Here is a 15,437-nt window from a genome sequence, read left to right as displayed (position 1 = left end):
CCCCTTCACGTAACATCAGTCTATAATGGGAAAGACCTTCTGGATGTGGTGCAGAGCCACTGGAACATGTGCTGTGGTATAATTTATATTGAGTCTCCAATATAAAAGCAACAAACGAGGGCAAGAGAGATGAGAGGGTCTGGCAGATATGAGGGGTATTTGAATATCATAAAACATCGCTCTACAGGAATGAACTGCTCCAAAGTACAATAAATAGTTCATAAAACCTGTCAGAAACTATATATTAAAATTGATCAAAAACTTTGACATGCTACTGATGATAAAATATACAAAACATACTATTTGATATACAATATATGGCGTAGATTTTTAAATCTTATACCTTGTAGGGGGGGGGGGGGGGGTGTTGATGCTATTTCCAGCATTCTGCCTTATTAACGTTGTTAAAGAATCGATTCTCATGATAAAGACGGACAGTTTCAAAAAATTAGTTGGATGTCCGACAGAGTATTTTTGTGCCAAATACACTTCTTCAGGATGATAACGTTTCTGAAAGTTTGGCCCTGTTTGACATCATAAAAGGCAGAAAATCCTTGCATGGACTCTTCTCCCGGAAAAGCGCAGAGCAGGAGCGAGAGCACGTCCATCACTCTGATAACGCGGGTCAAGAAGGATTGATTTTATCAGTGTCACTAAAGAAGTGTGTTTTTGCTGTGAGGGAAAGATAACCTTGTTCAACTTGCCAAATATCCCAGTGTTAAGGGAACAGGGGATGCAGTTTGTGTTTCAAGCGTTTCTGGCATTTTCGGTGATGAATGTTTTATAAGCAACCCGTTGGTTTTGTTGGTGATCAGTGTGTGAGTGCATATAATGTGAACAACACCAGCATATAGTGAATTGAGTTATCCAGGGATAATGCCATGCAGTGAGGAAGTCATGAGAATTCATGTTTACCGTGATAGTTTCATCCTTTATGTTACATCTCCTAACTATAGCATGGGATTCTCGCCATGGATTCGTGGTCCAGAGGTAGATCTTGTGTCTGGCGAGCGTGTCTGAGGTTCTGGGTTCGAAGCCAACATTGTATAATTGTTTCCTCATTAGTACCAAACCAAAGGTGTTCATCAGTGATTCAGGGACACATTTGTGTACATTTTATTTTGTGATGTAACCGGAACGAATAGAGAGTCTATGATGCGATGACGTGTGTGTGCGTGTGCGTGTGTGTGCGTGCGTGTGCGCGCGCGTGTGCGCGTGCACGTGTTTAGCTCCGCCCATTGCACTCCTCCACGAGCTCGGCTGTTTTCAGAAAGAATCGGTTCAGTGTGTCTGTCTTTTATAAATATGATAAACTAAAGACTCTTGGGAGATATTAAGGACCTACACGACTCTACAGATACTCAAGATCAACATGAGACTGGCAGAAACTGTGTGTTTGTGTGTTATGGACCCTTTAAATTAATTTTAAACAATTTACCCAAGTTACTAACATTTGAATGGCACACTGCTCTAAACACCACCCCACCCTATCACTTTCAAGACATAGAGCTAAAAATCCAGAGAGAATTACAATAAACAGTCATCCATTATTTTCCAAAACACGACTGTTCATTTCAACACCGATTTGGCTTCCAGGCTTCACATGACTCCGCTGCGTTAATTTTGTTGACTTTTTGTGAAGCCTGGTATGTTACTTTCGTCACATATCATTTGTGATTATTTTACAGCTGGTTTAATGCATCCATCAGTTGCATAACATCCTTTAAATTCCCTTTGACCTGCACACACACACACACACACCGATAAGATCATTCATTTGCTTTGGCACCTTGGCGCAGCGATTGTCGATGAGTTAGTGCTTGGGCTGATTTTAAACAGGATTCTGTGAATTGCGGGAAGGACTCTGGAGGAACAGAAACCGGAATAATATGTTTTATGATCATGTATATACCACATTTTACAGTGGCAATGATATTTTCATTCGGTTTTATTCTTGCGATAAAAGGAGCACCGGTAAGAATCAATCTGTCAGCATTGCTGTGGGAAGATGTGGCACGCAGTCCATCAACCATTGCACTAAATGTTTCTCTTGGCCACGGGGAATGTTAAAGATGTCTCCATACAAGAGTGGATGGTGTCGGAAATCCCTGACAGCAAAATGCCTCATTGCTGATGGAAATGTGAACTTGCCGATGTGTAAACCAAAAAAAGAAAGAAAACAAATTCACTGATATCTGGACCCTTTGGATTGGGTTCATCACAAGCGACCTCAAGTATTGCTCTGAACTCCTGTCAATCACTCACGAAACATATTACATGCTACTGCTCACCCTACTATTCTTTATTTATACTTCCAAATGTTCAGTGGATCAGAAGGAATTGATTTGCGAGTTCCATTGTGGTCAAACGGCCTTGTTTAAGGTGTCATGAACTGGCTTTTGTATTTGGTAACACTTTAGAATAATTGTCATTAGTTAACATAATGTATTAACTAACGTCAACTAACCATGATCTGTGCATTTGTTACTGTACTTGTTCATCTTTGTTAACATCAGTTAATAAAAATCCTGCTGTTGGTTTGTTCATGTTAGTTCACAGTGCATTAACTAATGTTAACAAGATGTTAATAATGCATTAGTAAATGTTAAAGTTAACATTAACAAAGATAAATACATGTGTTATAAGTGCAGTTCATTATTAGTTAATTTTAAGTTAACTTATGTTAACTAAAGACCATTATTCTAAAGTGTTACCTTTTTTTGTTTTTTGTTTTTGTTTATACTGTTGTCTGAGGTAAACTAATGATGTTTGTGTGTTTTTTACATTCAAAAACATAACTAATAAGTAATAGGCTATTTTCTGCACTGGTTTATATGCGGCTCTCTCCTGAACGCTGGGTTTTGATGGGCGTGTCACTGGAGACTTGGAAGTAAACGCCCACGGCTAGGATTGGAGAAGATTTGCATATTTAATGAGCTCCAGCTCCTCTGTCAGTTCAATTCAGATGTGGAAGGGGTTGTTTTGAAGGTGGCAACCAGAATGTTTCTATCGATCTTTATCAAACAAACACAATTATTATTTCTCATCCACCTGCGATTGATTGTAATATTATTTTTGTATTACATGGCCCGCCCGATCAGTGGATATAAATGTGACGATCTATAACAATACAATACAATACTATCACATACACTCACCTAAAGGATTATTAGGAGCACCATACTAATACTGTGTTTGACCCCCTTTCACCTTCAGAACTGCCTTAATTCTATGTGGCATTGATTCATTAAGGTCATGAAAGCATTCTTTAGAAATGTTGGCCCATATTGATAGGAGAGCATCTTGCAGTTGATGGAGATTTGTGGGATGCACATCCAGGGCACGAAGCTCCCGTTCCACCACATCCCAAAGATGCTCTATTGGGTTGAGATCTGGTGACTGTGGCGGCCATTTTAGGACAGTCAACTCATTGGCATGTTCAAGAAACCAATTTGAAATGATTCGAGCTTTGTGAGACATGGTGCATTATTCTGCTGGAGTAGCCATCAGAGGATGGGGACATGGTGGTCATAAAGGGATGGACATGGTCAGAAACAATGCTCAGGTTGGTCGTGGCATTTAAACGATGCCCGATTGGCACTAAGGGGCCTAAAGTGTGCCAAGAAAACATCCCCCACACCATTACACCACCACCACCAGCCTGCACAGTGGTAACAAGGCATGATGGATCCATGTTCTCATTCTGTTTACGCCAAATTCTGACTCTACCATCTGAATGGCTCAACAAAAATCGAGACTCATCAGACCAGGCAACATTTTTCCAGTCTTCAACTGTCCAATTTTGGTGAGCTTGTGCAAATTGTCGCCTCTTTTTCCTGTTTGTAGTGGAGATGAGTGGTCCCCGGTGGGGTCTTCTGCTGTTGTAGCCCATCCGCCTCAAGGCTGTGTGTGTTGTGGCTTCACAAATGCTTTGCTGCATACCTCGGTTGTAACGAGTGGTTATTTCAGTCAAAGTTGCTCTTCTATCAGCTTGAATCAGTCGGCCCATTCTCCTCTGACCTCGAGCATCAACAAGGCATTTTCTCCCACAGGACTGCTGCATACTGAATGCTCTTCCCTTTTCACACCACTCTTTGTAAAGCCTAGAAATGGTTGTGTGTGAAAATCCCAGTAACTGAGCAGATTGTGAAATACTCAGACCGGCCCTTCTGGCACCAACAACCATGCCACGCTCAAAACGGCTTAAATCACCTTTCATTCCCGTTCTGACATTCAGTTTGGAGTTCAGGAGATTGTCTTGACCAGGACCACACCCCTAAATGCATTGAAGAACTGCCATGTGATTGGTTGATTAGATAATTGCATTAATGAGAAATTGAACAGGTGCTCCTAATAATCCTTTAGGTGAGTGTAAAAAAAAACACATTTTACTTACATAAGTGTGGTGCCCCATTCCTGTCGTATCCAATATAGAAGCACAGCATTGTGTTTTAATCTCAATATATCTACAAATCCAGCTCGACCTGGACTACTGAATTAGACGAGTCGATGGGTGGGGCTACTGAATTAGACGAGTCGATGGGTGGGGCTACTGAATTAGACGAGTCGGTGGGCGGGGCTACTGAATTAGACGAGTTGGTTGGCGTGGCTAGTGAATTAGATGAGTCCGTGGGCGGGGCTACTGAATTAGATGAGTCGATGGGTGGGGCTACTGAATTAGATGAGTTGGTGGGCGCGGCTAGTGATTTAGATGAGTCCGTGGGCGGGGCTACTGAAGTAGACGAGTCGGTGGGTGGGGCTACTGAATTAGACGAGTTGGTAGGCGTGGCTAGTGAATTAGATGAGTCCGTGGGCGGGGCTACTGAAGTAGACGAGTCGGTGGGTGGGGCTACTGAATTAGACGAGTTGGTGGGCGCGGCTAGTGAATTACATGAGTCCGTGGGCGGGGCTACTGAATTAGATGAGTCCGTGGGCGGGGCTACTGAAGTAGACGAGTCGGTGGGTGGAGCTACTGAATTAGACGAGTCGGTGGGCGGGGCTACTGAATTAGATGAGTCCGTGGGCGTGGCTAGTGAATTAGATGAGTCCGTGGGCGGGGCTACTGAAGTAGACGAGTCGGTAGGTGGGGCTACTGAATTAGACGAGTTGGAGGGCGCGGCTAGTGAATTAGATGAGTCCGTGGGCGGGGCTACTGAATAAGCTAAGTTGGTGGGCGGGGCTACTGAATTAGATGCTGTAGAGGCTGTTTCTCGCAATAGATGATGTCAAGATGCGAACACGATTGTTTTCTGGGGCTAGTGTCTTTAAAAGCTTCTCTTTGACTAACAAGGAAGATTTCAGCTCTGAAACTTACATGATATTCTTATATTACCATGACCTTTTATATATCAAAAGCTCAAGGGAAAGTTGATTTCTCAATTCCCATTAATTGACGTTATGACTACAGAGATAGTAAGGAGCAAAACAGTGCATTGGACCTCCATGACACACTAAGTGGAAACTCAAACTAAAAGCATCAACAGCGTCATCATTCATCCCTGATTATGGTGCTCCTTGGTTCACCTCGGTGCTCTGCGGGTGGTTATCTGGGGTAGTCTTTCCTCTCCAGGGCATCATTTATAAAACATGTATGCGCACCTGTATGTTCTTACGCCTAACTCATCACTTAGGCTGCGTTTACACTGCAGGACTTACAGGGTTAGTTCACCCAAAAAGGAAATCGGCCATCACTGTATAAGTCATTATTTAGGGTTTTTTTTACGCCCAAAAACTATTCTAGTCTCTTCATCAATGATTGTAGAGCCGCTGTAGTGAGATGGGCTTTGTAACGACGTCTTTAGTGCCTTTATGGGTCTTGAGAGAGGAAATGACATTGGTGTCAATGAAGGCCTTTCTGAGCCATCGGATTTCAACACTAATATCTTCATCTGTGTGTGAAGATGAGCGGAGGTCTTATGGGTGTCGAACGACATGAGGGAGAGGAATTAATGACAGAATTTACATTTTTGGGTGAACTATCCCTTTAATGCAGAATTCCGTTTTGGTGACTATCTGATTTTTTTGACGACCTGCTTGCATCATCTTTTAAAAGCGACCCGTATCCAATAATTGCATTTACACTATAAACCAGCGACAGCCCAAGACGTTCTGACCCGGAAAAGGAAGTAAAATGGTGTGAAATGCAATGGATGCATACGAAATGATAATTTAATGTTTTGCTTATTCAATCTTTAAAGGTCAGTAAAACATTGCTCTTATAAGGTGGATAAAAAAAGGGGACAGAGGTGAACTGCTCTTCCCTTGATCGCAGTTTGTGTCCACCTAAGTTGACATAATTCGCCTCCGTCCCTTTTTTAATGATGTACGACGTACGTCATTTACAGGGGAATATTTGACCTCTTACATGGCAGACGCAAATGCATGTGTCTGAATCGTGTCGGATTTGTTACCACATATGAGTGAGGCCTGAATCCAATCTGAGGATATATGCGTTCACATGTCATATCTGATCTGTGCCACATGAGAGGGAATTTGGCCATACTGTATTGAGGCTTGGTTAGGATTCTTTGGTGTCAGTTTTTGACAGTGCTTTATTGATTTCAGCGAGAAACCTTTGGCATCATACACAGACTTGTTGAGCATAAGTGTTATTATCATGATGATTATATACTGGGTTATGATTTTGCTGTTATGTTGGAGTGTGATTCTCAATTTAATCAGCCTGCCATTTTATTTACATTTATATAAAAAAGAAATGTTGAGCAATTTAGACACGTTTGAACATGTAACCCAACCCCATCTCCAAACCGACTCTTTTGTGTATTATGATATAAAACTCAGGATATAACAGGCAGATGCGACTGCAGGCACAATTTATTCAAAAGTACAAATAGTCCAAGTGTTCAGAGGCCAAACGATTGATTTGTGTGAATAAAATCCCTAAAAGCGGTCAGCGTCTCTGTCCACCGAAGATTATGCACACATTAAAAAATGGCCACCTGAAGAAACGTTACGTCCGCTTTGATTTGTAAAATGTTATTTAAAAATGTATCCAAGTCTCGCACTTCATTAATTCAAATGGCATACTAAACACTTCTTGACACTTTCAAATATTTGTTGTTTGTTTTTTTGACATCACTAACAGAGCTAACATCAAGAATTAGAACAGTTTTCAACACTATTTTCACTTCTATACGTCAAACGATAATCACAGAAAGACACAGTTCTCAAGTCATATGGCCTACTCTTATGGTACTTCTATCCTTTTTAAAGCTATTTGGTCACTATATACTGTTGATATATGAAAAAGAGCTTAAACATCTGTTAAAACCCTCCGTTTGTGTTCTCCTAACAAAAAGCATATGGTTTTGTAATATGAGGGTGAAGAATCATTTAGCATCTAGAAAGCATCTAGAATAATGTAGATTTTGCACAAAATCGCATTATTTCTCAGAGACTCTTTTGACTGTAGATGTACATCTCTGACCAGAAACGCTTCACGATGTATAGCTGGCACTCACCTCACAGGACTGAATGCAGTGGATCTGTGCCGGATTCGGATGCCACTTTAACATCCCAGTACAGACAATACTCTTTCAAGGGAAGAGACATAGAAGAGAAAGAGAGGGAAGAGGAAGGACAGAGTTAACACTGCATTGTTGCGATGACCTTCTTAAACCAAAAATGCACCAACTTATTCGAGATGGTGTTTTGACTTCTCCAGAAATTTAATAATATCTAACTTTAATTTTAAAAGACAAAGATCAGTCTTGGTGCCTAAAAATAATATTGCACATTAATATCTAATATCTATGACATATAAAACCAGTTGCACTTTCCCTCCTGTCCGCTCAATTTGAACGAATATTTCACTGATTTGACATTTTCTCCGAATTTGGAAAGCTGACCTGACTGTTTCTACAGCAGAATTCCTGGAAAGAGACTTGCTTATCTCTTATCCATCTCCCTCCTACTGTGACCTTTCCTCCATCATTCTTACCCAATCAGCAATACTTTGGACAACATTCCTGGAAAGCAGGCTGTTCTTAGGGGAGCTGATGAATCTTTATAAACAATGGGAGTCAGACAGAGGCGTCACGCTTGAAGTGTGGCATTTTAAAAACATCTCATCGCAGTCATTACTCACACGAGCTGATATGACTGTGAGAGACATTATCAACGTTTGCGCAGAGAGATTTCAACAGTAAGGTGAGTCGAACCTTTTTTGGAGCAAGAAACAGGGGAACTCAATGTAACTTATCAATCTGATGTACCAATAATACAAATCAAATCATGCTTCCAAAGTATTCGGTCATGCAGCTCCTCTACCTTTTGGAGCCCCAGACAAATATTAGAAAAGTGAGCATTTTTACATTTGAAACGCATCCAACACACCTCATGTCATGATGTGTGGAACAGGGGGAAGAACACATTTCATGTGAATATTAGAAAAGCACTGAAAGGGACATTTCTGAAGGTCAGACTTGACTGCACATATAAGGCTACTTGCAAAAACCCTTTGCGTGTTGTCTGACTGTCTGACTGTCTGACTGTCTGTCTGTCTGTCTGTCTGTCTGACTGTCTGTCTGTCTGTCTGTCTGTCTGTCTGTCTGATTGTCTGTCTTTCTGTTTGTCTGTCTGACTGTCTGTTTGTCTGACTGTTTGTCTGACTGTCTGATTGTCTGTCTGTCTGATTGTCTGTCTGTCTGACTGTCTGTCTGTCTGTCTGACTATCTGTCTGTCTGTATGTATGTATGTCTGTCTGTCTGTCTGACTGTCTGTTTGTCTGACTGTGTGTCTGACTGTCTGATTGTCTGTCTGTCTGATTGTATGTCTGTCTGTCTGTCTGTCTGTCTGTCTGTCTGTCTGTCTGTCTGTCTGTCTGACTATCTATCTGTCTGTCTGACTATCTGTCTGTCTGTCTGTCTGACTATCTGTCTGTCTGTCTGTCTGTCTGATTGTATGTCTGTCTTTCTGATTGTCTGTCTGTCTGACTGTCTGACTGTCTGTCTGTATGTCTGACTATCTGTCTGTCTGTCTGTATGTCTGTCTGTCTGACTGTCTGACTGTCTGTCTGACTTTCTGTCTGTCTGTCTGTCTGACTGTCTGTCTGTCTGTCTGACTGACTGTCTGTCTGACTGTTTGTCTGTCTGTCTGACTATCTGTCTGACTGTCTGTCTGTCTGTCTGACTATCTGTCTGTCTGTATGTATGTATGTCTGTCTGTCTGTCTGACTGTCTAATTGTCTGTTTGTCTGACTGTGTGTCTGACTGTCTGATTGTCTGATTGTCTGTCTGTCTGACTGTCTGTCTGTATGTCTGACTGTCTGTCTGTCTGTCTGACTGTCTGTCTGACTATCTGTCTGTCTGTCTGTCTGACTATCTGTCTGTCTGTCTGATTGTATGTCTGTCTTTCTGATTGTCTGTCTGTCTGTCTGACTGTCTGTCTGTATGTCTGACTATCTGTCTGTATGTCTGTCTGACTGTCTGTCTGACTTTCTGTCTGTCTGTCTGTCTGTCTGTCTGTCTGACTGTCTGTCTGTCTGTCTGACTGTCTGATTGGCTGTCTGACTGTTTGTCTGTCTGTCTGACTATCTGTCTGACTGTCTGTCTGTCTGACTATCTGTCTGTCTGTCTGTATGTATGTATGTCTGTCTGTCTGTCTGACTGTCTGATTGTCTGACTGTCTGATTGGCTGTCTGACTGTCTGACTGTCTGATTGGCTGTCTGTCTGTCTGTCTGTCTGACTGTCTGACTGTCTGACTGTCTGTCTGTCTGTCTGACTGTCTGTCTGTCTGACTGTCTGATTGGCTGTCTGTCTGACTGTTTGTCTGACTGTTTGTCTGACTGTTTGTCTGACTGTCTGTCTGTCTGTCTGTCTGTCTGACTGTCTGACTGTCTGACTGTCTGATTGTCTGTCTGTCTGTCTGTCTGTCTGTCTGTCTGTTTGTCTGTCTGACTGTCTGATTGTCTGTCTGTCTGATCGTCTGTCTGTCTGTCTGTCTGTTTGTCTGTCTGAAAATAATTACACCACTGAAGATGTTGTACCATAAACGTTTTTTTTTTGTTGTTGTTGTTTTTTATATAGTTTTTCCCAACCAGGCATTGTTAGGCGGAGCAAGTGCGAATAGCACTAGCCAGCAAGACACACTATTTGCACTTGGTGCTTTTATAAAGAACATAGGACTGACCTGAAGGAAAATGCCATATCTGCAAGTAATACAGTTGCTCACTCTATCTCTCTTTTTTACTCTACATAATACAGTAAGCTTTAATGAACAATATCAATGAGAACAAACATATGTTAACGTTGCTACACCGAACCGTTGGGTGAAGTGATCATAGCCATGTTTTATCGTGAAAAATCAGAATCAAGGACTTGAACTAACTGTGTTATAAAAATCTTTAAAATGCATGATTGTACTACTGTTAATTCCTAATTCATGTTCATATAGTAGATAACTTTTGATATGATGTACCAAAATAAAATTAACATTAAATTATAATTCATATATGCTGTAAAGTATTCTTGATTGTTAGTTCATGATACCCAATGTATTTCTAATACCTTAGTAGTGTGAGATACTTTCATGAAGAGTGCATTTGAAATTGGAGTTTGGTTAAAGCACAAGAACAGTCAATGATATCAAATAACATTGTGGCAAACCTCACCTGAACCTTGCTGGGCAGCATCCAATGCTCAACTGTATCAGCGCTTGAGCCATTGGCTAACACCACAGGGTCACTCAAGGCCACAATGCATGTTGGGTAACAGACTGCACCTGTCATGACACAAAGCGAGCTTTGCTTTAACTATAATTTGCATCTGTTGAATTTATTCATGTGAGCACATGAATAGCCAAGCTCAGGACTAGTCATCCATAGTTGAACAGCTTGGCAGGTTGGCACTCAGAAGTATCCTACTGCATGCAACTGGCTGTGGTCTAGCAGCCCAGGTATGTCTAGACCACATATTAAAAAGGATAAATGTAGCGAGCTAAAAATATAACCAAATAAAACCAATATACGCTATATTACCAAAAGTATTGGGCTGCCCCTCCAAATCCCTGAGTTCAGGTGTTCAGTCACTTAATGGCCACAGGTGTATAAATCAAGCTCTAGGCCTGCAGACGCTTCTACACACATTAGTGAAAGAATGGGTCGCTCTCAGGAGCTCAGTGAACTCAAGCGTGGGGCCGTGATAGGCTGACACCTGTGCAATAAGTCCATTCCTGACATTTCCTCACTACTAAATATTCCATCTCAGCTGTTGTGTGGGCTGATTGGGAACAACAGCAACTCCGCCACAAAGTGTTAGGTCATCTAGAATCGTAGAGTGGGGTCAGCACATGCTGAGGGTCACAGTGTGCGCAGAAGTCACCAACTTTCTGCAGAGTCAACAGCTACAGACCTCCAACGCTGCAAAAAAATTTTTTTTTCTTGTTTCTAGTCCAAATATCTAAAAATTCTTAAATCAAGATTCATTTAATAGATATTTAGGCTAGAAACAAGACAAAATTACTAAGTAAGAAGAGCATGTTTTGCAGTGAAACTCCTGTGGCCTTCAGATGAGCTCAAGAACAGCGGAGAGAGCTTCATGGAATGGGTTTCCATGGCCGAGCAGCTCATCCAAGCCTTACATCACCAAGAGCAATGCAAAGCGTGGGATGCACTGGACTAAAGTAGGGCTGCATGATAAATCACAATAAAATTGCACGTGATTTGGCAGAGGCTTCGATAATTGCATGCGCAGCTTCTCAGTGCAGCATGGCTGTGATCAGTATGAAATGCTGCTCCGCAAGCCAGAGGGCGCTCTCGCGCAGGGAACTCCTAGTAAACACAGCAGAAGTACAATAACTCACGTCATTCACGGAAATCGCTATAGCTATGAACATCGGTAAGCTCCATAAACATTTTAAAATGCTTTGATTAAACATGACTGCTTCTCATGTTTGGAACGATTTTGACACGTGTTGCTTTTTCAAAATGCATGTTATAAGCAACTCAAACTTGCAGTGCTTTTAAATGGAAAAACTACACTGACAAACTGCTCATAAAAGATCATCGCAGCCTTTGCGATTTGATAATCACGATAAGCCAAATCATGATAAGCATGTTTTCATGTAAAATGCGATATATCGTGCAGCCCTAGAGTAATGCAGCCGCCACTGGACTCTAGAGCAGTGAGATGTGCTCTCTGAGCGACCAATCACGCTTCAGTCTGACAATCTCATGGACGAGTCTGGGTTTGGCGGTTGCCGGGAAAACGGGACTTGCCTGACTGCATTGTGCCAGGTGTAAAGTTTGGTGGAGGGGGGATTGTGGTGTCATGGGTGTTTTTCAGGGGTTGGGCTTGGCCCCTTAGTTCCAATGAAAGGAACTCTTAATGCTTCAGCATACCAAGACATTTTTGGACAATGTAATGCTCCCAACTTTGTGGGAAAAGTTTGGGGACGGCCCCTTCCTGTCCCAGCATGACTGCGCTCCAGTGCACAAAGCGTCGGTCCAAAAAGACATGGATGAGGAGTTTAGTGTGGAGGAACTTGACTGGCCTGCCCAGAGTCCTGTCCTCAACCCGATAAAACACCTTTGAGATGAATTAGAGCGGAGACTGCGAGCCAGATTTTCATATAAATCAGCTGACTGGTCATTTCCATATTTTAAAAGGGTAACTTTGATCTGATAACCAAACTGGCGAGTGAGCACACTTTCTTGCCAGTTTAAATCCTTACCCACGTCAAAGCCCTCCTCACAGATGTATTCGACCAGGTTAATGTCAAGAGGAGCCTGGCATGTTCCTTCTATCTTCTTGCACATAGTGAAGTCCTCAGTCCATCTGCCATCTTTGGTGCATCGAATGCTGGACTACGAGGACAGACATATATATGAGTGTTTAATGACTGTAAAGTTTTGGCAAAAAATAGATAAAGTTGGCCTACAAAGTGCTACAATACCCTTTCTGCTGGATCGGGACATTGCAGGGTGCAGATACTATCGAAGTCCAAATAGTTGGTGCAGGTGTACATGCCCTCAAACATCGGCGGAAGAGAAGGGCATGTGACAGGTGAACAGCTGCCCTCTTGCCATGTGCCGCCCTCCAAACACTCCAATCTCAGAAACTTCCTGAGAAAAACATTAGCATGAAGGAGGGATAAAACAGTCACTCACATACACACACACACACACACACACACACACACACACACACACACACACACACACACTTGAAGTCTCTTTTTTATTCCTGTGATGGCAAAACTGAATTTCCAGCAGCCATTAATATCTTCATTTAGTCTTCAGTGTCACATGATCTTTCTCAAATCATTCTAGTATGTTAATTTCATGCTCAAGAAACATTTATTTTTGTTATCGATGTTGTAATGTGTTGTACTTTTGTGGAAAACTTGAACAGAAAGTTAAAAACAACTGCATTATTTGATGTTTTGCAATAAAATAATTTAAAGGCACAATATGTAGTTTTTGCCGTTAAAGTTCGCACATTCGAAACAAAGGCGCAGCTCGATGACACCTTTATTTCACAGAATCAAGGCAGTTGTTGTCTTCACCTCTACAGCCAATGGAAAAGAGATCATATTCCTGGATGAGCTAATGTGTTAAAGATTTATTAATGTTACTGTAGTATGAAGCAGGGCGCGGCTGAAAGCCGTGGGAGCGGAACGAGGCGCAGGAGTGAATGTTGAACAACAATCTGTTGAACAACAGATTTAAACAATTAGACTGAGTTGAGCTGAAGAACAATCATTAGCTTCTGTCAATCAATGATCCGGTTGATCACCTTTCTAATACAACATAGCAGATATTAAAGTGGCTTTGGTGTTTCTATGGTAAATACACAATAACACCGGAGAGTAACACGGGGATGTGGTCTGTGTCCTGGTTAATATTCCTCTGGATTTAAACATTCTTGGAAACATTTAGGTAAATGCAAGTACACAAGTCAACGCAATATATAACACTGTTCTAGAGGCCGTTGGATATTTTAATCCAAACATCTTATATATTGGTTACCTTTTGACCTATTTTATGCACCCTGAATAAAAATAAAAGAAAGTTTTAAATTACATTGTACATGGCCACCAGTCTTCATAACAGAGCACCCTATCATATCTTAACAATCTGTGATGCCAAGCAAACAATTCTATAATTAAATCACAAATATTGGTTAAAAATCATGGCTTTTAAAATAATCCAAACTGTCATATTACAGTAATAGTTTCGGTAGACTAATTAAAACATACATAGTCATATTTTTGGTTTGTTTTTGTTTTACAAATGGAAATATTTAATTTTGTGTATACACAAAGTTTGCTCTCTAGTTTTTTGAGCCCAAGTTGATAGACCAAGAGCCAATAAAATGTTTAAGCATACTGTGGAAATCATTCTCTATCAGCTTCTGGTCTGATTTTTCGCACGACATAAATACAGCAGTTCCTGTTTCTTGAATGACATTCCCCTCCAGCCATTTATTCACATCTAACCCATGTGACAAACCATCTGGTATGACTAAATAGCCAATAAATCCTAAAGAAATAAATTGGGGTGTAGTGTTCATTGGGAAAGATCATACGGAAGCACAGGCTAAAACTACCCTGATAATAGCATAACACCTCTCTTTAGACTGTCATAAACCAGTTTCTGAGCCTTCATAATGAAATGCCTTTTAGATCAAACATGCCAATGGTCTTAATAGACAGGATCATTTAAATGGCTTTATGAGACACGTTGGCTATCGCTTCTGGTATTAATGCCCAATTAAAAGCAGTTAAAAGACACTGAGGAATTTTACCAGCCATTTTAATAACTCATAAAGACGAGGCAGGTGCAAACATTAGTCCCCTCAGATGTGCTAAAATATGCTATAGCTTGATTGGAAGGAAAACCAAAACAACACGCCATCAGACCATTCATCAAAGTGCACTGCTGACTCCATCGCTGAAAGATATTTGGAAACACATGGAGTGAGATTTCGATCTTATTAAAACCATGTGAGCTATCTAGACGCTGGTAACAGATCAACACAGTAACCTATGCCTAGAAATTAGTTCAAAGTATATACAGGTTGCAACTCACTTTCTCGGCTTTTTGTTGAGAGTGCCAGTGATGTAATAGCCCGGGTTGCATTTGTAGCGGCACACCGTGCCCACATCGTGCCTGCCTTCACGGCACTGAGGGACAAGTAGCGTGGCATTGGGTATGGAAGGAGGATATGGACACTCAATCTTGCAGTAAGCCTCTGGGTATGACCATAGTCCATCCTCAAGACAAACCAAAGTGTCACTTTCACCTGAAAAACAGATACTGATAAGAAAACTGCATTAAATGGACCATTCACTCCATCAGTAGTTCACTTCTATTATTTCTCAGAGTACACCGCTTAATAATTGTTTTCATGAAATAAATACATAATAACAATGTTTTTAGTATGCTTCTGCATTCTGTTGCACCACATGGATTGTG

General features: G+C 41.3%; 1 protein-coding gene and 1 long non-coding RNA gene across 2 annotated transcripts in view; one reads left to right on the top strand and one right to left on the bottom strand.

Annotated features, from left to right (window-relative positions):
• pappa2 (pappalysin 2) overlaps positions 1-15,437 on the bottom strand; it is a 139,704-nt gene that overhangs the window by 19,939 nt on the left and 104,328 nt on the right. The window contains exons 17-21 of the mRNA XM_067453476.1: positions 15,051-15,264; positions 12,914-13,082; positions 12,692-12,824; positions 10,632-10,741; positions 7,482-7,553 (exon numbers count right to left, since the gene is read on the bottom strand). Coding sequence (XP_067309577.1) covers positions 7,482-7,553; positions 10,632-10,741; positions 12,692-12,824; positions 12,914-13,082; positions 15,051-15,264 — 698 coding nt within the window. The remainder of the gene's footprint in view (positions 1-7,481; positions 7,554-10,631; positions 10,742-12,691; positions 12,825-12,913; positions 13,083-15,050; positions 15,265-15,437) is intronic.
• LOC137089910 (uncharacterized) overlaps positions 1-15,437 on the top strand; it is a 66,359-nt gene that overhangs the window by 8,613 nt on the left and 42,309 nt on the right. The window lies entirely within an intron of this gene.

The sequence above is a fragment of the Pseudorasbora parva genome, chromosome 9, assembly GCF_024679245.1.
Source record: "Pseudorasbora parva isolate DD20220531a chromosome 9, ASM2467924v1, whole genome shotgun sequence".
NCBI lineage: Eukaryota > Metazoa > Chordata > Actinopteri > Cypriniformes > Gobionidae > Pseudorasbora > Pseudorasbora parva.
This window is presented reverse-complemented; position numbering and strand designations above follow the sequence as displayed.